This window comes from Nipponia nippon, unplaced genomic scaffold (assembly GCF_047370975.1).
Source record: "Nipponia nippon isolate SJK-2023a ecotype South Korea unplaced genomic scaffold, ASM4737097v1 scaffold_7, whole genome shotgun sequence".
NCBI lineage: Eukaryota > Metazoa > Chordata > Aves > Pelecaniformes > Threskiornithidae > Nipponia > Nipponia nippon.
In genome coordinates this window covers 31366649-31392969 of record NW_028262391.1, presented here as the reverse complement: position 1 = coordinate 31392969, position 26321 = coordinate 31366649, and the positions used below count along the sequence as shown (strand labels likewise).

Here is a 26321-nt window from a genome sequence, read left to right as displayed (position 1 = left end):
CACTGCAAGTCCCACTGAGCTGAAATGACTCTGCATCGGCTGTGAAGTTGTATTGGAATGCTTCATTGCTGAAAGTGCTTCTGACAGTTCAAGCTAGCCTATCCTCTCTACTGTGAGTCATTAGGTGTATCTCTGTATGCACGGGAAGAAGTATTTAGCGCAGTAATTCTGATTCTCAGTTTGGTATCCAAACCTGAAGATCAAACCGTCCATTTATTCTTAATACTGGAAGTCTCCTTACTCTCCTTCAAAGTCTGTTGTGCTTCCCTCCCGGGGTGAGGGCCCTACTCGTCTCACATCTCCAGCGAGTAGTCTCTCAAGTGCAGTTTCCACAGGGACAACTTCTTGGTCTGGCTGTTCTCGTTGGACCTGATAAGCCAGGCCAATGTAGGTATCTAGTGTCTGATCATCAATATTGGGATCGATTGTGCAGAAGGCAGTCTTCAGATCATCTGCGTTCACCTCTCTGTTCAAAAACAACTCAGTCACTGCTATGCTGTGGTACGTGAAAGGAATATTTATGTATTTGTGCCACAGTGAGAATCCATGCTGCTTGAATTGCAGAGCACAGATGTCTTTTGATATTGTTATCTCTGCCTCTACTACTATCCCTTTGGTTTTTAAATACACAAATAAAGGCTGCTAAGTACTAAATTTCAAACCAAACAGAAGTTAGGAAATGTTAGACTTGAGATAACCTGGGAAGACCTTAAATTCACTCTGTGCACTGTGATATCCTTTGTTACGCAACTACATTTTTCCCTTGCTGATTCAGTGCCCACATTGGACAGTACTTCATGGGCATCCATCCATCTTCAGTGTTCCCCTCAGTGCTCAGTGCCTGGCACCACCCATTTTTTCCTACACAGTAACTGCCTCTTGTTTATCTTGTTTTAAGGTAGAATTATTTCTTTCAATCTGCAGTTGTCAGTCCTGTTCACTCTTTCCACTCCTCAGAACCAGCCACTGAGGATGTACAGGATTTTACTGCTGTTTTTGGAGAGCTGAGGAGTGTTGAGATATGAGGCTTCAAGTACTGAAAGGGATTATTGGTACAACCAATCTTCTCTGCTCACTGCCTGCCATATCCAAGTCTCTTGGGTCAAGAACTGACACTGTGCAGTGTTCTGTAGAGCAGGACTCAGCCAGGTTTTGGTATTTCCTGCAATAATTCACAGCTGGGGCCCTCCGATAGTGCAAGGGGCCCTGTGCTGGCCACACGCTCCTGTGTCCACAGGGGGGTTCCCTCTGCACGCGCTGTCCTGATCTGCTGTCCCCAGCAGCCCCTTCCCTCCGTACTTACCTTAAGTCTCCCAGCTTGTTCTTCAGCTGTCTCAGGTACTCGTGCTTCTCCCTGACGTACTGGCTCCTGAGCTTTGCAACGAAAGGTTCAGCATTCCCCTCCTCATCCTGGAAGGAATTACAGGTCGTTAGCACTGAACACGTGTTCCAGTCTGGACAGGAGCTGCCCCCCAATGTGTATTAAAATAACTCAGGTCTCCTAGAAATGGAATTTCCACATGAAAAGTGGGAATAAAGAGAGAGAATATGGAAGAAAAACTATCACAGAAAAGGCACAAGCTTGCATTGCTGTTGTCTGCAGATGGCCTTTGGGTGTTAGAGGTTGTGGTGGGCACTGCAACTTTGTTAGTCTGATAAGGCTAGTTAGTCTGATAAAACTAATTTAAGCCCTAAATTAGGCTTAATCTGAATCAAAAGGAAAACTTCAGTAACATCAGCTTACTTCTTTGAATAAGGATATGTAGTCAATAAGGTCTTCAGTGCTGTCCAGCTTGTACCTGCTGGCATCCACTAGTTCTTGGATTGACTCTTCCCTTTTCAAGGGAAAAGCTTCTCTCACAGCCATGCTGTATGGAGACAGGCAACACGGCTTGAAGTGTGTATGCTGTTACAGTACGAGCACTTAATGACTGCCAGTGTGGCTGGCTGTTTTTTAGGCTACCAGTCTGTGCACGTATTCCACGGGGCAGATCTTCAAAAATTCATTGCTTTCATGGGAAACACATTTCAAGAAGCACGTGTAAAAAAAGGGCAAAGCTTTCAGCAGGTCTTAGGACTCACGTAAGCGTTGGATGCTAAGCCATGTGGGAAACTCTGAATGCAACTGTGAGTATGGCTTAGCTGGTAGCCCAGACTGAATTTGTTAGCATGTTTGTACCAGAGCCGCATTCCCAGTTAAGTGCTGGAAATGGTTGATGCTTCTCTTCTGTGCTATTGCCCAAAGAAATGCTGTATTTAGAGTTTCACTTATGAAGGCACAGCTGATTGATTAACTGGGAGAAGAATGACCAACCTTGCACCTGTCACAAAGCATTTCTGTGAATTTTGCTACCTACAATAGGAGCTTGTGGGAGCACTGTGTAGGGTCCCATGTCCCCTCAGGGAGCATGGCAGGGTGCAGGGGCTGCCAGCCTGTCCCACTGCATGTGTGAAGCACCCCATGGCCACTCTCAGGCCTCTTCAGTTGCACTACTCAAAACTTGCAGTATTCACATTATTCTAAACCTAATGCAGAGGTTAACAAGTATAGACTTGCTAGAGCTGTCCGCACAGGAATTTAAAAGACAGAAAAATCCTCCTCCCCTGCCTGCGCTGGCAGATAAGCAAAGCAGACAGACTCCGCATAGCACAACATCTGACGCGTGCCAGATGTGAGCAGAGCTCGGTGGGCAACAGTCGGCCTCTTGCCTGAACTGCTTGCTGGTCAGGGATCCGCTGTTTGAGCTGTCACAGGCAGCCAGCTCCTTTTGCAGGTTGGAAATCAGCTGATTCTGGCCGTGATACTGTTCTTCGCCCACCTGTGAAACAGGGAAGGTTCACAGGTCAGTAACGGCCTGTCTGTTCCTTGGACTACCTTCAAGAGGGAAGCAAAACTGCAAAAGGACTGTGCTCGCTTCTAAAGCAACTTTTACCTGAGTGGCTTTCAGCGATTTGCAAATAATTAAGCAAGCAACACAGTGGTTTGCAGGGTGGCTGTTCACAGTGGCTTCTTGCTGAACAACTTGCTTAAACTGTTAAACCCTCAGGTGCAGATGCACGCCCTGGATCCCCCAGAATGGCAGCAGCCTCCCTGCCCAGATGGTGGCACTTGGTCCCAGCCACTTTTCCATTTCCAAGCAAGACATAAGTAGGGCAAGTATAAGAGGACCTGGGGGGGCTACATGTCTTTCTGTTACAGGAGATGGAAAGATGTGGCCACGTAGCTAGTGATCTCCAGCTGTGACATGGGGCTGGGGAGCAGGGAGCAAGGCTGCCAGGGCTTGCACGGTGCTACAGTTCAGAGATTGTGTCCTGATCTTCACAAGCACTGCACAGGGACAGACCATGAGCTGTTTCAGGGAAGACCTATTGAGAGAATGAGGCTTGCATGTAAGTCTTGCAAACAGAAGCCTCTCATCAGAGAGAGCAGATACGATGTGACTAAAGTGTTTGAAAGAAATGGGGCCTTCTAGAAGCTCTTTTGGGAGCAGTAAGAGCCTGCCATGTCTTGCATGGACAGGATTCCCTTCTCTAGTGTGTGTCAGTGTTTACTTTTATTGTCGTGAGAAGGTGCAGCTTCCCGGGGGAGGAATAGGAGTTGAAGCTGCTTTGCAGAAGAGCACTTCCCTTGCCTGCTGCCTGTCACAGCGGGGATGTCTGGGCAGAGGTGTGGCATTGGGTTGCGGGTTGCCTACCTTCCCAGTGAGCATGTCATAGAATGAGCTCAGGACGTGGTTTGATCGACAGAGTCGCATGTTCTCATAGAGGGTGTAAGACCATTCCATGGCAGCGGCATCTCCGTACTTCTCCTGGAGGTAGCTGAGAAAGAACTCAGGAAGACTGGATCGCTTCCCCGTCTGCGAATAACAAGTAACTCCCATAAACAGCAGAACTAAATCAAATCTACCCATTTGATTCTAGCTGTTTGTGTACAGATCTTGTATACAGATGTCTATACATCTTGTGTACAGATGTCTGTCTTTTGGGGATCTCACACAGTGCTAACACAGTGCTAGTGCTGGCTGGAGTCTTCCCCATTATTAGATCATTCAAAATGTTTCTCCCAGGTTTGTTCTCTAAATGTGGGTAAGTTTACAATGAAGCTCTTCTGTTGCTGATAAAGTCTCTCTTCTCCTACCTATTTTTGTGAAATATGTAGGAACTTGCTACCCCTCCGTCAGATTTAGCTGAGCTTGGCTCATGGGTTGAGAAATGGCAGCAGTTATTGGAGAAAAGTAGAGCCAGACAGTGACTGCAGCAATGCTATTTCCCCAGGAAATCAAGCTGAAAGTAAAAGACAGCTGCCATAGAAAACATTAAGCCATTTAGGGTTGATCTCAGAGATGTTTCTAGGCTTCCAGCTCAAGAGAAGAAATCTGTAAAGTGACTCTGCCTCTCTCAAGGTTGCTCTCGTATGACTGAGGCACAGTAACAGGGCTTGTCCAGTATGTGGGGAGATGGTATCATACTTGTCCCTAACATGGGAAGAATTAAACAGCCCCTTTTATCCTCTTTTTGAGTCTTGTATCACCCCAGACAGGCAACCCATAATGTCTGCCTTGGCAGAGAACACACACCTCCCTCACCCCTTTGGCCTCCAGTTGTCACTCCCAACCCACCCTGGACAAAGAAGGGGAAATTCTCTGGGTTTTGTGTAACAAAACCAAAGCGCTTCTATATTAATTCATTCATCAATATAAATTATTTTTTGTCCCTGCTCCTCATTTTTCCCCCAGTGTCACCTGTTCCTCTCTTGTATGGGCACAAACACTATGGAGTTTAATAACAGATTGACATGGGTTAAAATCAACCCAGCAAAAAACCTTGGCCTTGCTTTGGCTGCAGGGATGTTGCTGAGGTTTCCACCACCTAAGAACAGACACTGCATAGTCATGATGGCATGCTGGTCTGCTGAGCACCGTCACACCCCAGAATAGCAGCAGTCAGTCTAGCTAAGGTCTCAGACTCAAGAGTATGGCTGATTTAGCTCAGGGTGACTGCTGCAGTGGTTCCTTCCTGGGGCACCCTGCGTTGTGGAGGGATCTTCAGGGACAGCTCAAGCTGCTCTTGCAACAGCTGCTGGACCACTGCAGTTTACAGCCCTGGACATCAAAGCAACCAGTGCTGACTTTGTTTTCCTGAATGCCTCTGAATTTGCAGTGGTGGCTGGGCATCAGCTGCTTCATGAGCACTCAGCTGTCCCAGGAGCTGCAGAAGCAGCCTCTTAGGCCTGGGATGGAGCTACTCCAGTTATCCATGTGATACTGTCCTAATGCATGAGTCAGATCCGTGGGGAGCCCTGCCAGGCACAGGGTTACTGCCAGCTGAGGTGGTTTGTTCTTACAATGTTTTATGCAGCTTGATTCAGATGAAACACTAGGCAGGACATGGATGAGACCCTGGCTTTCCAAACTGGACTGACTGCCATAGCAAATGCTGTTTGTGGAGAAGGAAAATGGGACAAACCTGCTGTTCTAGTGCAATTTTCTCCTTCCAGACATCCTTCAGGATGTTCACCACATCCTTCTTAGTCAGCTTTTTGTTCTTGACTTCACCTTCATGCCTCAGGTACACAGGCACCTTGTCACCTTTGCCCTAAGTAATGGAAAAGAAACACAGATACAGGTAAGGCATTTGCCTCACTGGCAGTGATGCAGCACCAAAGCCATGTTTTCAGCATCTAAAGCCATTAAAATGAGTCATCTGTGTGGGTCTTATTCCCAGTACTATAAAACACATCTGTCAGCACCTCTGCAGTGTGTCTCAAGTGCTCCAGGGTGGACAAAATGGGAATGTGCGAGAGGTTCTGCCCAGCAAAAACAGACGAGGAAAGATCTTCCTTGGAAATATCTTCCAGGAATGGCAGGGCAAACACTTCAAGCTTCTGGAAAGGCTGAGGAAGAGATGTTGAAGGACCAAAGAAATGCTGCTCTTTCCCTGAGAACACCTTTGGATACAGTCATGCTTGGCATGATGTGAAGAATCCTTGTAACATTTCCTTGTCCCTGTATCATTTCCTGATTCCCTCACGTGCTGGGGTGCAGCGCAATGGGACAGTGTGAGTTGAATTAACTTCCTGATGCCACGAAAAGTAGTCATTCCCTGCTATGCAGTCTTCCTTCTTACTCTTAGTCATTCTAGTGCTTTGTCCGAGTTCATCTCATCAGCAGAGAACTAACCTGGGAAAAAACAAATACTGCTCTGCTGGATACTTTCCTGTTGCTGCAGCCAATACCAGGGGGCAGGGACAGGGGAGAAGGACAAGGCGCTTCAGCAGCAGGAAGCTGTTAATTTGTTTCAGCCATATAGTGGAGCATTAGTAAGGGGCTCTGGCCCACGAGTACTACCTGCATGTCCGATGATTCATTGTAAAATGTGGCTACTTCAGCTGTGTCTTCAGTATGCTCACACTCAGTTTCAGCTTTTCTATTGCACCTGAGTTTTCCTAGCTTTAAAGTTTTTGGTGGTTACACTAATGGGAAGGTGCACGTTGAAGACACCAGCCGTGAAAGCAATTCTCCCACCTTTCTAATGGATATTTATTGCCAATTAATCTCAGTGGAAACAAGCAGCGAAGAAAGCTTACACGTACCCATCCAGGGAAGACATTTGTCTCTTTTAGTGCTGCTGTTCCTATTTCTTCCAGGAGCACATGCACTAGCTGATCGCTGGTCTTCCCCTCAGCCAGACAGCCCCACCGGTCAGCTCCACCAGGAATCACCTCTGCAACAGCAAAAAGACACTGAGAAGAGGAGAATGCACCCACGTATACTGCTTTTGTGTGACTCCCACTAGGAGCCTTATCATAGATACAGATCTCTAGACATCCAGTTTGTCTCCTAAGATATCTAAGGCAAAATGGAATACCCTGCAAGCTCCTCTCTTGACTCAGCCCACTGCCTAAAAGCCTACGAGAAAACGGGGTGTTGCAGGTAAGAAATGCACCATAGCAAAGTGTTTAAAGATGAGATGCCTTAAGCAAACCACTGCTGAATACATTTGGCACCTGAACACTTCTCCCAGTTTGGCCGGGGTGTGCAGTTGTGCTGAACTCGCTGGAGTTCTGCGCAGAAGTTGTCTCGCTCTTCTGCAGTCTCTCTGTGGATTTCCAGCAGTGTTTCATATTCCTTATGGAGCTGATCAAAGTCCTTCTGCAGAGTCTTCATCTAAAGTATACAGAAAGGAGGATTGTAACAAACTAACCCGAGTAACAGAAATTTTCTGTTGTTGTCAGACAGCTTTGGTGAGCAGTCAGTGTAGTCCATAAACTTACGGAGAGCTGTCCCTGGCTAATTGCTTCTAGATCAGAAGAAAAATAAATCATTTATTAAATTTTATTGTTATCATTTACAAAAACTTCTGACAAAACATTTCAATGTCCCTTTTATACCTATTTCTGTGTTTAAAAATAGATGTTAATCCACTAGGAGAGAGCAAGAGAAACAGGGTTTTGTTCTAGAAATTTTTACATGCATCCCCTTCAGATGCACTATACTTTATTTAGAAAGTGTTTCTTTTTTATATGATTTATCTTTGCTCTGCTACTACAAAGGTACATCGTGATTCAGAGGTAACCACAGCTCTACTCTGGGTTTTGAGGGCTGTGTCTGTATTTATTATGCCACGATGCAGGGACATGAGCAGTGGATCAAGCTATGCTGAAGGTCAGGGCTGGAATGGAGCTGCCAATGGAGCTGCCAACGGCCCAAATGTATCTGGGAAAGCCCAGCACTGCTTTTCTGAAGCACAAAGGTGGGCAGTACTTTTTTGCCTTAATGGACGTTTTCATTCATCCCTCTTCACAGCTGTGCACTATGTGGTGGGATCCAATGCGTTCTTTTTCATCCTCCTATGTCACTCTGCCACTGCGGGGTTGGAAGCAGACCCCATCCTAGCCACTGGTGTGTGTCATCCCTTCTCTGTCCTGCATGTGACATGGCATTGCTCCTGTGCATCTCCAGTGCAAGCCAAGCAAACATTTATTCTGAAAAGGCAGCAAACAGATACAACATGAGGAACCTAGTCCAGTTCTTTCACGGCTGGAAAATGCATTGATCAGCCCCACAGTTGGGTTGATGACCTTGGAGTTTCAGTAGGCTAAAGAAGCCATTTAATACTACTGGAAAAGGCAAAACCCCAGCTAGACAGATAAGCATTAGTAGCCCGGCAGTAGTTTCAGTTAGCCATGGTTTGGACAAAACTGTGCAATGTATGTGAGGTGAACCTAGTTCATTTATTTATATATATGATGACTTCAGACAGTACTTCTCAAGCTGTAATCTGTGGGCTCTTGATGGTCTGTGGGCCATTATTAGTTTTACTGTGTTAATTAATCTAAAACTGATGTTAAGGGTTTGTGATGGTACACTAATTTTGAGTGCTCTGGTAGTATGAGATTCCAATAGACAGGGAGCTTTTGGGGGTTAGAGGACAGTGGCTTTTCATGTATATACAAAACCCAAAGAAATGCCCATATGTGAGCTCTAGGTTTACTGAGTCCCTATCCCAATCTGAATACAGAAGCATCATGTTATGTTTGTATTTATGTGGTATAGCTTGAAAATTAGGAGCCTATGCTCACCTCCTGAAGTAAATCAGAGAATTTTTTCTCCAGTAATTTAAAATCTCTCCTGGGCACAACATCTCCGTAGCCTGCTATCACTGTGTTCAGCTTCACCTGGGCTCTTGTGAGGTCCTGCCGAGCTATCTTTAATGCCAAAGTTAACTTCACCACATCTTCATCCTTGATGTCTTTAAACAACAGCCATTGATGAAAACCCATGACAGTAAAATTGCAGTCGAAGTTTTCTAAATTGTCTATTAAGCTTTTAGACCACATAACCTTACAAAGTGTTGTCAAGAGCTGAATGGGTGCAGACTGTATTATTATTAAAGAACTGCAAGTCCAGGAGTATATTGCAGCGTTCACATTCCCACCCACTGTCTTGCCTCCTCTCCCATACACACATACATATTCAAAGGCTCAGGCTTGCTTTTGATGAACGGAAAGGATCACAGGCGGGGAGAGCCTTACACAGATGCAATTGCTACAGCCAGCAAGTAAGAAGCAGTAGCATTATGGGCGCCTGTAACCAAACTGTGGATCAACAGAGTAACCTGTGTGCCAGGTATTTGTGACACCTGAGTTTCACCAGTTTTGTCTGTCCTTGTGGACAGGCACAAAGCTGGCAGCTGTGGCTGGGTGAGACATGCTGACAGTTGGCACTGGAGTCAAAAACCATAAGGAACCTTTGCACTGGGCAGCTGCTGCCTTCAATTTACCTGTTGTGCTAAGCAACAGCGTATGAGAATACAAGCAACGACTTACCTACTGAATCAGATCAGTCTATTAGGTATATCCCTGCCTATTCGCTTTCCTACCTGTTTATGGACTTTTTGGCCATGAATTTGTCTAACTTTTAAGAATCAAAGCATATCTGAAGATATTTTAGAGACAGATACTCTGAATTTTTACTGCAATGCTGTACCCATGGATGTGCATTTGGGTCTCTGTGCTGGACAGGTTCTTACAGAGATCTGCTTTCTCTACCTTGGACCTGGTGACGTGTCGTGTCCAGCCGTTCATTATGCATATCATTCAGTTTTGCTAGAAGCAGTTTGCGGGCACCGTACTCATTGAAATAGCGAGCATACTCCTCAGCTACGCTTGTCTGCAGATGCTCCACCTGCAGGAAACAGAGGCTTGAATTGATCAGGAGCATGGCATCAGTGGGAACTCTTGGGCTGGTTTGGTGGGTCTAGAGCAGAAACTAAGGAGCACAGAGTGGGATAAGGAAAGCAAAATGGGAAAAACTGCAGCCAGAGAGTGGGCAAGAGATAACTCTGTAGAAAAGGATGGACCGGATGGAAATATGACAGAAGAGTTCAGACTCAGATGTAGTGTGCAAAAGGGTGCTCCGTCTGAGTGTTTAGCCTTCTAGAGAGTGAATTATATACATCATCACATGATCACATCCTGTCACTGCCAATGCCTGCCTAATCTGCTGGATAGAGAATGAATCAAGTTGGTGTTTTACTTGTTTCTGAGGAGACAACTAGTGCCTTGGGGAACTCTAACTGGTCTGATTCTGATGAGAATTCTGAATTCTGTTAGTCTCCTAAAAATACAAGTCCTCTGTAACAATACTGTTTTGCCTGTGTCCCTACACCATCATAGCCACAACCACACTGCCACCAGCAGACAAGTCAGCAGCTTAGGTGGATCTTTCCAAGGAATATTTGAATATCTAACCATGCCACAGTTAGAATGTTTGAATGCTGTCTCAAAAATGGAATTCTGTTTTTAGCAGAATTATTTTTCCTAACCTCCTTCACCCAAATTGCAAAACTTAAATAGCCCAAACTAGAATTTGGACTCTGGGCTCTGTTCTTAAGTAAGGCAAGTATAACTTCACATAAATTCTTGGTTGCTCCTTTCAGAGAAGGTTCTCTATGGCTCTATGAAGCACTGAGGCCTGTGAGTAACAAGTGGAACTGGCTAGTTGTAGGACTGCAAATGGAAGAGGCATTTATGAGCGTTTTGATCTAGCTAGTGAAACCAAAGCCTCTGAGGTTCACCAAGTGCTAGCTAGATGAATAGGAAGCCTACATAGTCTGTCCTGAAGCTTGTTCTTCTTCACCTTTACCACTTAGTACTTAAACTAGTGGATGAAAGCAAGTTCAGGTAGAGTTCCTCATGCTGTTATCACACCTCTGACTACACCAGAATTGCTGTGTGACAAGGACAATTTGTTTCTTCCTCCTGCTCATTTTTCACCAGGAGGATGGTACAGCCCTGGAACAGGCTGCCCAGGGAGGTGGAGGATCACCATCCTGGGAGAATCTCAAAACTCAAGCCAGACAAGTTCATGGCTGATGTGATGTAACATAGGCAACAGTTCTGCTTCACGTGGGAGGTTGGGCTGGAGACTCTAGATGTTCCTTCCAACTAACACTTCTTTGATACTTCCTGAATTAGCTACAGTAGCTGTCAGGGCCCCAAGAACCTTAGTTGTCCTGATCAGCCTCAGCTGGACCCTCCAACCATATACCATCTGCTCACAGGCAAGGAGCTCTGTTTAAGCTCAGGCCGAGGCTTTTGGTCTTTGTTGAGCTATGATGTAGGTGTATCTGCCTCCAGTCCTGTCTCTGTATCCTAACTGGACCTTGGACTGATGTTGTAGGTAGCTCTTCTCCTGGATGGACCCCTTTGCATGTCTGTTGCAGTTTTGTCTCCTGTCCTGACTCTGGCCCTGTCTTCTGTTGCTCCTGAGTGCTTGCTTCCTCCTCCCCTGACAGATGGACCCGGGCTTAAATGCCTCATCTGGAACTGCTGAGGACAACTGCTACCAGCCCCTTGCTTGGTGCTGTGAGACTGTGCCCTGGCTGGTGGGGCTCTGCCTGCGTTGCAGTTGCCCTCAGCTCCTGGCTCGTCCTTTCTCATGCAGCAGCCCTGCTCTTGCTGCTCTCCAACAGCATTGTCATTTCAGCCTGAGCAGCTGAAACTGTTCAAGAACTGTATGAAGTGGTAATTTAAATTAGAAAGACTTAACTAATCTTGACTATAGATATCAATGTGAGCACACCAGCAGTAAGATGAATGATACAGATTTAAAGATGCTAAGGGTACAATGTTATAAAAGAGTGTACGTACTTTTACATAAGAACTTAAAACATTATTACCAGGAAGATATTTATTTCCTCCCATCTTCAAATGTGACACTGGAAGAGCCAGATGGGACAAGAGATACAAGTGAAGACTTCTGACAGCAGCAGCACAGCCTGTCCCAAGAGAACAGGATATTCTCTGGAGCTGGCCAAGATCCAGCATCACTGCTGTGCCAGATGTTCAGTGCCTGCTCCAGAACTGCTGGCATTAACGGACAAGAGGCTGAGAGGTAAGAGATCAGATGTATAAAATACATCCAACTGAAGCTGGGAAACGTTTGATTCATCACTGTCTAATTTACCTGGGTCTGAAGAGAATTGTTTTCTTCCTTCATGTTGTCAATGAACGTTAACAGATTTTGTTTCTCTTGTTTTAACATATTTATTTCATCTTTCTCCTTTTCCTGCAGTGCCAGTATCTGCCGGGTGCAATCCTCGGAGACAGTTGTGACCATAGCCTTCAGGGGCTCTAGGGCACGAATTGTCTTCCTCTGATGAGCTAAAGAAAGCAGAGGTGAGGTCTGACAATGAGCAACAAAGCCTGAATTTTACTCAGCTGGGCTGTTGGATATTCAACCTCAAAACAGTGCTTGTGGGAAGTGGGACTGAACATGGAGCTTTTACTGCTTGGCCTGCTGAGTGTCTAAGGACTGGAAGTAGTATCTTTTAGGATTATATCATCTTGTTTATCCAGCTGTGCATATGAACTTCATAAAGATTTCTGATTTCAGCTCATGCTATTTATCCTGGTTTGGAAAACAAAGGATGAACAGTATTTTATTTTGTTTTCTTGAGTACTTAAGGTTTTGATAAGATGTAATGAGCACTGATGGCTTCGTCATGTTGCACTAGGTGGGAAGGTGTCACCATTTAAGCACAGACAACATATGGGGCTAAAGACAGCTGGTAATTAGCGATTTACCCTCTTTTGTGAAGGCACGTTCTTCATGAACTTCAATCTGCTTTCTTGTCTCCAAATGCATGGTCTCATGCAACCTTTTGTATACAAATTTGTTGTCTACCCACTCTCCCCTCTTTTTAGGTATGCCTTGACCTCTCTTCTTTTGCCTTTCTCTTCAGTACTCTAGTAAAGAACTTGTGTTCTTCTTGGCTTTCTCTGCTGTAATGTGTGCTTTTCACTCTCAGCTATTTCCCTGACTTGAAAATTTTTCTTAAGCATATTTACCTGAGGAACCTAGAGACAGTACTTGACTTGGGTCCCACATCCTAGTTACAGTTACATGGTAGAATTTCATCTGATGCCACCTGCTTGGTGTGGAGGCTTGTTGTTATGACTAGATGGAATTCTACCAGGAGAATAAAATGATCAAAGACAGGCTATGGTGTGATTCAAATGGGGCTGTGAGCAAGCCTTGTTTTGTTTGTGAATAACTGCATTATTCAGCAATCAAAACTGTTCACTCCTCCTCCTGAACAGAAGAATAGAAATGCTGGTGGATGCTGAATAATCTGACTTGGAGGTTTTTTCCTCCTCGATAAAACCCAGTATTAGTATTTATGTACAAATACTATGCAACAGATTTTGCATTTTAAAAGTTGAAACGCGTACATAAATCTAAGAACAGGAACTACTTTTATTATACTTGGGTGTGAATTTCCTTCCCACAGTATAACTGTGCCAAAGGTTTTGCAAAACTCTTTCACTATGATACTTGTATCGGGACAAGAGATGGCAAAAATTAGAGCGTTAGTACAGGTATTCTGCCACTGTGCTGTTTGGTTGCTCAGTGTGACCATGTTAAAACTTCAGCAGACTTGTTTTGAGGCGTAGTTTGAGTGTTTCACAACTGACTCCTGACCACAAGCAAACCCCTTTAAGAGCAACAGTATTTTTAATTGTAGCTGCTCAGTATGTCAGAAGTTAGTGCACAACTCATTGGCTGCCATAGTGATTATTTTATAGTGTGGACACTGGCCAGTGCAATCTGAGAACATTAGCTCTCTGATGACCTCTCATAACTCTCCCTGTGCCAAGAAAGGACAGACATTCTCCTACTTGGAAAAAATTCAGGCTGTGGTGCAGCTCATTGCACATACAGAATTGCTGGATGGACCCAGAAGTCTTAGCACCACAAAGGAGTCAATGTGAAGGCCCTGTGGACATAGCAACCTGAATATTATTTTAATCAAGAAATGGATTCAGCTGTGGATAATGTCACCATGAAGACCTATACTGTCACTCAGCTTTGTCTTAAAGGAGCTCCCAGCAACATAATTTTTATCTCAGATCAAGGTAACAGCTGTAGGGACTTGATGGCTGTCTTCTCCATAGTGCTATGTTCCAAATTCTGCTTAGTACCTTCACATTCATGTGGATTTACTCCAGAAACAATGCCATAAAGCCTCAGTACTGGCTCAGCACAACCTTCACACGCAAAGGAGCTACAGCTGCAGTTTTATGTCTGGTTCTGGCAGAAGACACACAGTTGCAAGCAGCCAGTACAGGCTGCACATCTCTGTTCCCATCAGAGGCGGCTGCCTTCTCTGGCCTGCATGCTTAGCTATGCATGTGCTAGCTACTTCAAATGTCGTGCTGCCAAAATGATGCAGCTAAATATACCGTGTAAGCAGTACAGTTTTAGGACAACATTTAATAATACCTTTTTTTTTAAAAAAAAAAAAACCAAAAAACAGATTATTCTGATTGAACTGGAAATATGTTGTAATGCTAGCAGATTTAGGGGGAGAACCCGCCCCGGCAGTGGGTGCAGTGGTGAGCACCTTAAACATCATATAGGCTAAGCTAGTACAGGATGGCAGAAAAAAGAAAGACAGACATAGCTGCTAAACCAGATTGCAAAGATAATATCCAGTTGGCTGAGAAATACAATACTGTGGTGTAAAGGAGGTTTAGTTACCGTTTCAAAGGGAGGTGAAATCCTACAGACAGAGCATGCATGTTAGGTGACTCCACCTAAGATGAGACATCTCTCTAAGCAAATTGTCCCATTTATCTGCAGCTTAAGTAAGACTCCAAGCACTGTAGTGAGGGACTATAAACAGAATATAAAATTCTGACATTAGGAGCCCTCAGAATGGCCACCTCTCACAGATTTTAAAGAAGTTGCTTTTGTTAAGCACAGTCAGACATAATTTAAGAATAAAGATAAGTACTTAGGAGTACAGTTCTACAAATCAGTAAATTTCCTTTGTTTTCTTTTTCTTTTGTACTCTTTCTGCTCTCAGACACTTGCTTTTGTCTCTTCCTTAGCACAGACACTTTTGTGAGCAATTCAGCTTGCTAAACCAACAGGAAACTTTGCAGCTCTTGGTGTTTGTTTTTCCTGCTGGGTGAGTTGACTCAGCTCATAGAGGTATCCAGTGAGTGGCAGAGCTGGTGCAGCCTAAGCAGTGGGAGCGCACCATCAGGACTGGGGAAGTGGGACCTTCTAGTTTCCGTGGCCATGAGTTGTTGGGTTGGATTAGATCACTGCTTTCTCGGCCAGGCAGGTGAGCTGCTGTCTGTGCTAGGCAGGGAGAAGGAGGCCTGGAAATCACTTACAGATAACCCCATTCAATACCCTTAGCTAAAAGGGGATGGATATCATGCAGGCCTCGTTAACAAGGTAAAATCTGTAATTAGGAAAATGAGTCCTCAATATACAGCAAAGTGGGAGGATCCCAATCCCAACTTTAAAAAAATATTCCATTTGTTTTATTCTTAGAGCTTCAAGTACACTTGCTACCATGGCATATTAGTTCACTGGCATTCAGTTGCTTTCCAAAAATAAAGCTATCATAGAAGATATGTTTTGCTGGGTATCCAGAGACTTCAAAGAAAAAAAGGAAAATATCACATCCAAGCAATATGGAGGAGTCAGTAAATAAATGCTTAGAAAAAAAAAAAAAAAAAAGCTTCAGAAAGCAGTACAATATAGGCTACAGCATGGACACCAGTAATCTCTCCGGGAGCTGAAGCAAAGAAATGTCTACTAAAGAGTTCTGGCAGGAAACTGATTTAAAAAAAGAAAAGTTTTAATCTGATTACTAAAATTTACTTATTCACCTGGTTGAAGTACACCGTGCAAAGAAAGATTTTTGTCTATACTGAGGGACTATGATTAGGTAGCCCAGGTAACAGGTACTGGGATAAACAATATATATCCTTTAAGAGACTGTCCCAGTAGAAAACTGTTGACATTTGATAGCTACTCGGTACCCAGTGTGAAATGAGCTCCTGGTTACAGTCTATTTCTAGCCCTCTGTGATTGTTTACAAAGTACTGGTATCACTGTGGCATCTGAATGCCAAGCAAAGTTTAAAGCACACTAAGAACGGACAGGGAACAGCCAGTGCAGTTCTCTGCCCTGCCTTGCTTCGGAAGTAATTCAAGCTTCAAGTTAACAGAGCAAGTGTATCCAAATATATTGGTACGATACGCTCCACTACAAATGTGATTGTCCCAGAAAAACCTTGAGATACTGCTGTTGCCTGAATGGTGTATGTGATGAAGATTTAAAAAAACCCTAAAAATCTTAAATCTAAATCTAAAATCTGAAATATTATAGGGAAAAAACCTCTCCAACAACTTCATCTTATCTATGAAGGAAACAGACCTAACGGACCAGATAGATAGCTTTACCAGTTGATGTCTATTTAGGCTGTTCATCCCATATATGTATCCAACAGAACTAAGCTCTGTAAGAACATGTCTCCATTAGTGTATTTTCCCCACAGGTCAAAGTCCAAGAGCTTACCCAAAGTAACTTCATATTCATTTTTTATAGCTGACAGCAAGGGCTTACAGGTCTTGAAGTTGTCTGTGAAGAATTCAAAGATCTCTCTGTAGGGCTGAGAGAAGAAAGAGAGTTTGAGAAAACATTCAGTGGCACATTTTTCAGAATTCAGAGACAGCTGTTTTGTCCAACACAAATGGCATCTAATGACAGTGAGAATAAGTATAAAAATACTGCTACCACATTTTATTTTATCTGCCATCCCAAATATGTCATATGAAGGTGGAGTTCTCTCCCCTGTGGATGGGCACCGCAGCATGCTGGAGAGCAAACAAACATTTTAGTGGCCAAAGAGAAGCTTTGATCAAGTCTGTCAGGGCACAGCTCCAAAATGAAAACGACACTGTTCAGATGGAGCTGACTAGAACTCAAGTTACAATATGGATGTAACAATATGGATGTTAAAGATAGATACATAACAAGATCATATTGCTGCTTTTGTTGCCTATTTTGTTAAGTTAAATGGCAAGCTCTGCAGAGCAGAGAGAATGTCTCTGCAGACGTCTTCTCAGCAGAACAAAACTTGTTCAGAGAGGATAGTCAAACTCTCATGTTGTACCTGGGCCATGGAAAAACTTCATTAGCAATAAGTAATGTTCTCACTGAGTGTACCTCACTACTAAATACCATTAAACATGTCATGTAAGACAGTAAAAATATTTTCAAAGCATAAACACAGTTATGAGATCTCTATTTTCTCTTGCTATTAGTTACTCTTTGTTTCCCTCCATTCTCTTCCATCTACCACTTTCTTTCCCTGTCACTACAGGATTCCTTTGGGAATGAGAATTTGAATTAATTTGTGCAGAGAAAATCGAATCTAAACTTCCCAGTCTGCATAAATGCTCAAATTGCAGGATATTACAAAAACAGGAGCACCCACTCCTACTCTATCTGTGTTTCAAATTAAAGTGGTGGTTCTCAATGTCTCCATGAGGTGTATCCTCAAACACTCACAACAAACCCCCCAGGATCAGACCCATTAGAAGCTGCAAATTTTGGGGATCCTGATTAGGCTCAGGCAAGAGCTAGATGAGAAAGCCCCTTCTTGTCACATGCAGAAATCTAACTTCAGAAATTAGAGGTTTTGCAGTGAAAATTTGGGAACTTACATACTTGCTGCTTTATGGGTTTACACAGGAATCTTCAGGAATTTAGTGACTAAATTCTGTTTCAGATCCATTTTAGATTACTATGTCTTTCTGAAGACTTGATCTTTGATTTGAAAATGGAAACAGTTACAGAAGATGTAGAGTACACAAGAAGATGTGAACAATTCTATGCCTGGGAAGATCATGGAACAAATTCTCCTAGAAGCTATGCTAAGGCACGTGGAGGACAGGGAGGTGATTCAAGACAGCCAGCATGGCTTCACCAAGGCCGAGTGCTGCCTGACCAACCTAGTGGCTTTCTATGATGGAGTGACTACATCAGTGGACAAGGGAAGAGCTACGGATGTCGTCTATCTGGACTTCTGTAAGGCCTGTGACACGGTCCCCCACAACATCCTTCTCTCTAAATTAGAGAGAGGTGGATTTGATGGGTGGACTGTTCAGTGGATGATGAATTGGTTGGATGGTTGCATCCAGAGGGTAGTGGTCAATGGCTCAATGTCCAGATGGAGATCAGTGACAAGTGGTGTCCCTCAGAGGTCTGTACTGGGACCAGTACTGTTTAATATCTTCATCAATGACACAGACAGTGGGATTGAGTGCACCCTCAGCAAGTTGGCAGATGACACCAAGCTGAGTAGTGCCGTTGACATGCCTGAGGGATGAGATACCATCCAGAGGGACCTGGACAAGCTCGAGAAGTGGGCCCATGTGAACCTCATGAGGTTCAACAAGGCCAAGTGCAGGGTCCTGCACCTGGGTTGGGGCAATTCCTGGTATCAATACAGGCTGGGGGATGACGGGAGTGAGAGCAGCCCTGCTGAGAAGGACTTTGGGGTATTGGGGGATGAAGAGCGGCACACGAACTGGCAATGTGTGTTCACAGCCGCGAAAGCCAACTGTATCCTGGGCTGCATCCAAAGAAGCGCGGCCAGCCGTTTGAGGGAGGTGATTCTGCCCCTCTACTCCGCTCTGGTGAGACCCCACCTGGAGCACTGAATCCAGCTCTGGAGTCCTCAGGAAAGACACAGACCTGTTGAAGCAGAGGAGGAGGCCACAAAAATGATCAGAGGGATAGACACCTCTCCTATGAGGAAAGGCTGAGAGAGTTGGGGTTGGTCAGCCTGGAGAAGAGAAGGCTCTGGGGAGACCTTATTGCGGCCTTTCAGTACTTAAAGGGGGCTTATAAGAAAGACGGGGACAGACTTTTTAGTAGGGCCTGTTGCGACAGGAGAAAGGGTAATGGTTTTAAACTAAAAGAGGGTAGATTCAGACTAGATAGAAGGAAGAAATTGTTTACGATGAGGGTGGTGGAACAGGTTGCCCAGAGAGGTGGTGGATGCCCCATCCCTGGAAATATTCAAGGGCAGGTTGGACGGGACTCTGAGCAACCTGATCTAGTTGAAGATGTCCCTGCCCATTGCAGGGGTGTTGGACTAGATGACCTTTAAAGGTCCCTTCCAACTCAAACTATTCTATGATTCTATATAAACCCAACATGCAAACAACAGCAACCCAACACATAAATGAACTGCTTTCTGTGCAAGTTCCCTAACGTAAGCTGCAAACCCACTTATCCAATACTACCCACAGGCGCCTACACTTCTCATCTGCTTTTTCCTTTGGATGGACAATTCAAGTAATCCACCTCAGGATGTAGTTTCAAGTCAAGAGAACCTTGTATCAGACCTGTAACTTCAGTTCCTGGGAGTTCTTTTTAGTCAGATCAAGAGACTGCAGCTCTTTCCTTAAGTAGGACTCCAGTTCCTCCAAGTATCGTGGCTTTGGAAAGGTGAGAAGGGCCTGTTTATTGCTGCAGATACACAGGAAAAGAATGGACTTATGTGTGTCATATGTATAAGAACGAACTCATAATAAATCAGCTCAAGGATCTTGGTTCTCTTCCTACTGCCCATTGCTTCACAGCATGACTTTATTATTTTCCCTTACATGAGAGAATATGTATACTACAGTAAAAAAAAAAAAGCATATAATGGCCAATTTCAAATTCCTTGATGGAGCAGGAGGCCATTCAAGATATCCTGCTATTACTATGCTTCAGTTTAAGAACTTCATAATGCTTTTTGATATAAAAAGCCAGGTGAGTGTGTTCTCTGTGGCAGAAAAGAATAAATGTGTTATTTGAAATGTGTCAAGGAAAACAGCCATTTGAAAAGAGAACTGGTAACATACTACATCTCCTGAGGTTCTAGGTTTGTCAGGAGGTTCTAGGCTAAATGTCCCTCTGCTGGATGTCATCATGCATATTTCATATTAAAGCCAGCTAGAATTAAGACTAAGAAGCACAACTATCCTTATTATATCATCCACAACTGTGTCCTGCAGTCTGCCAGAGCCCTGAGTGCACCAACAGGCTCTGGAACCTCTTCCCCTACCCCTGGGGGCTTAGGTGCCTGTGCTCAAGGGGAGCTGGGACCCCACAGGGTGACAGCAAGGCAACCAGGGACAGTGACCTGCCCAGCAGGGCACAATGCCACGGGACTTGAACAAGAACAGCAGAGCAGGCCCCTTGATGGCAGCCAGGGTCATCCATCATTCAGTGATGGTCAGGCAAATCCGCAGTGATGAGGAAGGTCCAATGCCAAGCTGGGATGTCAAGGCAGCAGGCCAGGGTCAGTGAGGTACAAGATAGACATGGCTACATGATAGCCTTGGCAAGAACAAAAGGTGAGTGAGCCTGAGTAAAGGCTTCTCACATCTCTTTCTCACACCGCTGTTTTTACAGCACCCGGTCCCAGGTTACCCAGCTGTGCCATATCAGAACTGATCTTGAGCCCAGGCACCCAAATCCCTAGGACTGGAGAAGAGCTTGCAGAGCCTGTTGGTGTGCTTGGGGCCCTGACAGGATCCTGTATAATGTCGGTCAATGAATCATTACATGATAGCATTTTGTGGTAACGTTTATACCAAGCATGACTTGTTATTACATAAATACTTGACATCTCCTGTAGAGCTGCTAGTCAAAACCAGCAATGTCTTCTCTGTTGTGCTGAAGTCTTGTGGGGTAACCCAACATCATTGTTCTCACTAGCACTCGAAAAGGTTCTGCTCTGTAAGGTCTTGATTTTCAAAAACTGTTTCCAGCAATCCTGGTGACTTAACCAATAGTACAGTCTGAACTTACCTAGACCGTCTCTCCTCTGGGGCACAGCAGGGTTTGTGATTCCTTAGGACGGTCTGCCCAGATGGAAATGCAGGCCACATGGACCAATGGCCTCTAGCAGAAAGCTGAAAAGATTGAAAGGAAAAAATCCCTTTCCTGTATCTGAGCACTACAAACTCACAACAAAGAGCCAAAATCCAGAATCAATACAACTGCCTATGAGTACAGTCAAATAGAAAGACAAGGGCTGTAGCCTGAAACTCTTCTCAGCCAGGACTGACCACGCCTAAAAACCAAGTAAACTTTTTTTGTTCTTTGAAGAAATCATCTTCCCAGACTAGTACCATTTCTTAAACACCTCTGAACAACTTCCTGGTAGCTATTGCTTATGCTGCCTAGATGACATGATTGTGGAAAAGAGTTCATATCTTTGGGTGAAAAATGGTTTCTTGGTCTACACTGGGACCGCTGAAAAACAAAGCATCACACAAACAAATCAGAATCTTGCATTAATCCAGCTAAAAACCAAAATGACAGGTTTGACTTAGGTCTTCTTTCCACTGCGGAGTTTTGCACTGGGGTGTGCCCTAGTAAGGGCACACTGAGCTAGGTTAACTCATATAGATTATGAATTTTAAATGCAGGTTGGTGACCCTACACAAAACAGCTGAATTTGCATCAGTGTAGAACGTAATGAAGATAAGGTCTGAGGAACAGAAAAAAGAACATGATGAATGAAATTTCCTTCAGAAACTGTAAGTTCTTCTCGAAGCAAAATCTTGCTGATTTTAAGAGGCTGTTAAATTCTATCTCGGAACTTTCTCAGTGTTTCTCTGGAGGGAGAAAAAGCCAGCTACGCTGGATTGCTCTACTTTATCTTCATTATTACAGCAAATTAATCAGTTTGCAATTGTTCAATACAAATCCATCCCTATTCCGGCTGTAAAATTTACAAAAAATTAATCATGGGCAAACAGGAGGGTTTGACTTTCAAAACCCGAACTTCAGACTGACCAAACCTTGAAACAGTTAAATGGAAAGCCTCAGAAGTTTGAATGCCCTAATTTCAGTGCAAGAAGCAGGAAAATTACATTGGAGAAATAGTAAGATTCCAATTTATTGAGTTGAAAATCTTTTGTACAATGAGGAAAGTGCTTCCAGAATGTCCCAGTTTTAGGGACAAAATAATGCTTGAATTTCTTGTGCTAATGTAGCACATACAACTTGTCATAGAAGTGGCAAATTTCTGAAACACAAACAAAATGCTAATGAAAAAAACCCCTAAAAATAAATAACATGAGTTTTATAGACCTTAACCTCCCATTAGTTCATTGGTATACATGTTCCTGGAATTTATTTTCTCATAATTTGGATATAGATTTTCCCCATGCTCATTTATTTTATTTACTAAGACTGAAAAATACTAGGGAGCAGATGTTCCTGTAGGATGCTCTTATCCTATGATTAAACAGCATACGGTCATGTGGTTTCTTTTTTTCTAAAACTATATGGGTCAAATTCTGGCTTCAGTATTTGGCATGTATGTCCACTCAAAAGGTTGCAGCCCAGAACAACATTTATATTCCTCTCCTCTTTCCTCCACCCTTAAAAATGCAGTAATTAATTTACAAAGATGACATCTGAATCCGAAATTTAAGAGTTAGCAGCAACATATAGATTTTCTCTCTATATATATATTAAAGAAAGATTAAAATGATTGGAACTTGCTTGACTTTCTAATAGTTTGTGATGGTCCCTGGGCTTCCAGCAAGATTCAAAGTTGACCAAGTTAGCTAAAGTTTGGATGTTTCTCTGGAATTCTTCAACTCACCAGAGTCTTCTGTTTCTTGGACAGGATGTATTTCAGACTGTTCATACGTGTTTGGCAATCTGGAGTCTCAGAGGAAGATTCAGGAGTGGTCCTGTGCAATGACAAGAAAGAAACATTTAAAAATATACAGAATTAACTAAATATGCAGTTGGAGTTTGAGAGTCCAGTTTATGTATACCTAAGGTAAAAAGCCAATTATGACATGCCTCATGGATGAAAATACCCGATAGGATAATGCACAGGGAGGGACTGATGGAAATATTTGTGGTGCAGCTGAACTCCAGGATTTTCTATTTGATAACTGGCACAACATTTGGTATCGTCCTCACTGTCCCAATGGGAGCAACCAGGCTGAACGCTGCAGCTGGGCGAGGCTGAGTGAATTGGTCTTCTGAAGAGGAGACTAGAAACAGAGCCAGAAAACCTGTTATCCATGGGTCAAGAACTGGGATCTGGGGTCCCAAAAGCGCCTGCACAGCCAGTTCTCTGGGGTGGCAGTAATGCCATGGCACAGATGACCTGACAAGCAGTAGAACTGGCAAACCATGGAACAAATAGAACCAGGAACTCTCTTTCCTAATGGAACCAGGAACTCTCTTTCCTAGACTAGAAATTAGCATGTATAGCTGAAAGGCCTTTTAAGAAATAAACACAGTTGGATGTGTATTTTAGGGAAAATTAGGGTGGCCATGATATAGTAAAGCAATCCAGAGATCACAGTGAATTTGCAGGTGCTGCACTGGCACAACGTGACCACAGGCTCGGCTTGATATCTGAGCATTGGCTTCAGCTGCCAGTGTGGTTTCACGCTCGGGTGGCAGGGAGCTGTTATACCTTCAGTAGATCTAGCTCTCCAACCACCCGCTTTCCTGGGGAGGTGTGCGTAGGGTGAGCTGGACTAGCTTTCAGGAGTCCACCAAGGGCCAGCACAGCGTTGGGGTGAGAGAGCATATCTGGTGGGCTGTTGGATCTCCCAGCCTCAAGCTGCAGCTCTGTAAAATGTGGTAACAGCTCGGCACTGCTGAAAGGGGAGGTCCTGTTTCTCCTCCCCCCCCACAACAGGCTCCTGATGTCTAGGTGGTGTTAGTGCTACTCTATGCTGGGCAACTTTCTGAGCTGTTTTAGTTTGCTAATCCAAGGGAAAACCTGCAGTTACCCAGTTTAGACTGACTAAAAACATAACATGCAAGTTCACCCCTCAGTGCGGGAGCGATTCTGCAGCTGGCAGCGAGGACGGAGATGGAAATCCCAAGCAGTTGGGTCAGCTAGCCCAAGGAACCACTCCTTTGGGTGAGATTCCCTGAGACACAGTGAGCTGATCTAGCAGCTTACTGCTCTTGAAAAGCCATACCATTTCCTCCTCCTAGCTGTATCCTCCCGCTGTTTACCTTGTGCTGCTGCCACTGCTCATCAGACATCTTTATAAGCTGCTTTAAGGCATCACCTCAACAGAAAACTAACCCAGCATCATCTTTTAATTTTGCTTAGTGATCATAGACACACAGAAGACACTTTGTTCTTGCGAGAGGATTGTACCTGGCACAACATGCTTTCATGGCACAGTTCCACTGGCACGAGGAAGCCGTGGAAGCTTGTGCTGTGTGCCTGGCTACAGGAAGGCACGCAAAAGCAGCGGCAACTGGGAGCCACACCTGAGAAGATCAAATTCTGCTGGCCAGGGACATGCCAGGAGCAGGATGAGTATGAAGTGGCCTATGGTCAGAATTGCAGAGTGTTTTGAAAGTCTCCAATATATAACAGATGATGAAGCATATAGTAACACATGTTTTAGAATCTGAAGGGCGCTTTTCGTGCATTTAAACAAAATAAGGTTCCTAGCTATCCAGAAATGCATCTTCTTATCTGCAGGTAAACTTGCCACCAGTTTGATACTCAAAGTACTGAGCACTCTTTGCTTCCATTTGCTTTCATAAAAGCCAAGTGCACTTACCACTCAAGACCATGTATTTGTTTTTTTTCTTGCAGGATGGGATTTTAAGATAATGGCAATCTTTACAGCCACATCAGTCAGCACACTACCAGCCAGGACAGCTTTTAACTCACCTGACAAAAGCAGGGTCTCCGACTACAAGATGGCCCACGGTTGGAAATTAAAAGATGCCTGTTCCCAGGCAATGACATTAAGTGAAAAAAAGAAGTACCTACAACTTTTCCCATGAGTGAGAATTATTGTTACTTGGACTGTGGTACAGACAGCCTGGATTTGTTACTGATGGCTTTTTCGGCATTGTGAAAGCCAGCAAAATTGAAGCAAGAAAAACTTGCTTGTTTGATGAAAGGTACTTCCCAGAGTACAAAACATACGACTTCAGTATAATCAAAGTTGCTTTTACTGGATGTAAATTTTCTTGAATGGGTGTAGACATGGCTGTCCATATTGGAGCTCTCCAGCAGAAAAGGCCGTGATAGCATGGTTTTAGACTACCATACAGGTCTGAGATCTGAAGATAAAAACCTATCTGTGGGTATAAATTAGGCCTTTGCTGTGCCAGAGGGAGGCTTAAGACATACACAGAAAAGTAGGCTTGGCCACGAACACACCAGAATTTTCCTTTTGAGGCAGCCCGGGCAGTTGTCAGAGCCTCCAATGGGCCTTAATTACCCAGACCAGCCTCAGCTGAGACCCTCACCCATACACCCTCCTGCCAGTTGGTCCAGGAGCTCCATTTAAGCTCAGGCCTAGGCCTTCACATCCTGCCTGAGCTACTTTGTAGTTGTAACCGTCTTCAGCCCTGTCTCCTGGATGTGCCTTGGACCTACACTGTAGCCTTGTCTGCAGTCCTGTCTCTGAGCTGCTCGCCCTGGACCCGATTCACCACCTGGCCTCGTCTAGGGCCGGAGGTAAGCTCTGCTGGGCAGGGCCTGGCCCGTGCTGCGGTTACCTTTGGCAGCCGCCTTGCCCTCAGAGGGCAGGTAAAGGGCAGCCAGCGGAACAAAGACCTGTGTGCTAGAAAACACCATCCCCTTCCAAGACAGGAAAAGAAGGGAGACCTCCACTTTTATAGCTATTCTGAACTATTCAGACTAACTAGAACAAGGTATTGATGGTAGAGGCAGATGCTTTGATAAAGGAATGGTATGGAAAACAACCAGTAGGGAGAGGCACTGCTTTCCAAACTATAAACTCACTGTAGCTAACCATCAACAGCTGGCTATGAACAGTAACAATGGCAAGGTAAATACCACAGGAATTGCTCAACAAGCTCCTTGCTCCACTGTGAGTGAGTGTGGCCCTTGCTACAGCAATGTTGTCCCCTGAAGTCCCAAGAGCAATCCTCGAAAGCCTTCCCCGCTGTTTATTTACCCTTCCAGACAAGCCGCTGTGCCGAACCATGGCCTGCTGCCCCCGCTCCGCTCTGACGCCGGCTCTCGGCGGGCGCGGTGATAGCGCCCGCGGCCTGCCAGCCTCTACGTATGGCAGGGCCGGGGAAGCACCGCGGCCCCGCGGGAAGGGCAGGGCTCTGCCCGGCTCGCTCTCCCTCCCTCCGGCCCGGCCCTTACCCGCCCGGCGGAGCGCGGCCCGCCGCCATAGTCCGCACCGCCCGCGCTGTTTACATGCGTCGCCATGGAGACGCTTCCCTCCCCCCAGGACCCCTCCGCGTGCCTCCATAGCTGCCCCGGCAGCGCCTGACGCGCTGGTGCCGCTCGCCAGCCGCAGCCGCCCCGGCGCGGCCCAGCCCCGCCCCGGCGGGAGGCGGGCTCTGCCGAGCGGCCGGGCCCGGGGCGAGGCCGCGGGAGCGGCGCTGCCCGTCCCCCTGGCGGGGCGGCAGAAACCGGCCCCTGCGCGGAGGCGGCCGGCGGACGCCGGC

General features: G+C 45.0%; 1 protein-coding gene across 1 annotated transcript; it reads right to left on the bottom strand.

Annotated features, from left to right (window-relative positions):
• Window positions 1-194: 194 nt before the first annotated feature.
• On the bottom strand, window positions 195-26121 carry TSNAXIP1 (translin associated factor X interacting protein 1). The gene is made up of 16 exons (XM_087739852.1): window positions 26014-26121; window positions 22492-22582; window positions 20682-20785; window positions 19226-19349; window positions 16386-16479; window positions 11970-12166; window positions 9551-9686; window positions 8582-8751; window positions 7007-7166; window positions 6593-6723; window positions 5467-5595; window positions 3696-3857; window positions 2710-2819; window positions 1745-1868; window positions 1304-1410; window positions 195-466 (listed from the first exon to the last, which is right to left on the bottom strand). The coding sequence occupies exons 1-16, from the start codon at window positions 26040-26042 to the stop codon at window positions 238-240; spliced, it is 2097 nt and encodes a 698-aa protein (XP_087595978.1). The 5' UTR covers window positions 26043-26121; the 3' UTR covers window positions 195-237.
• Window positions 26122-26321: the final 200 nt, after the last annotated feature.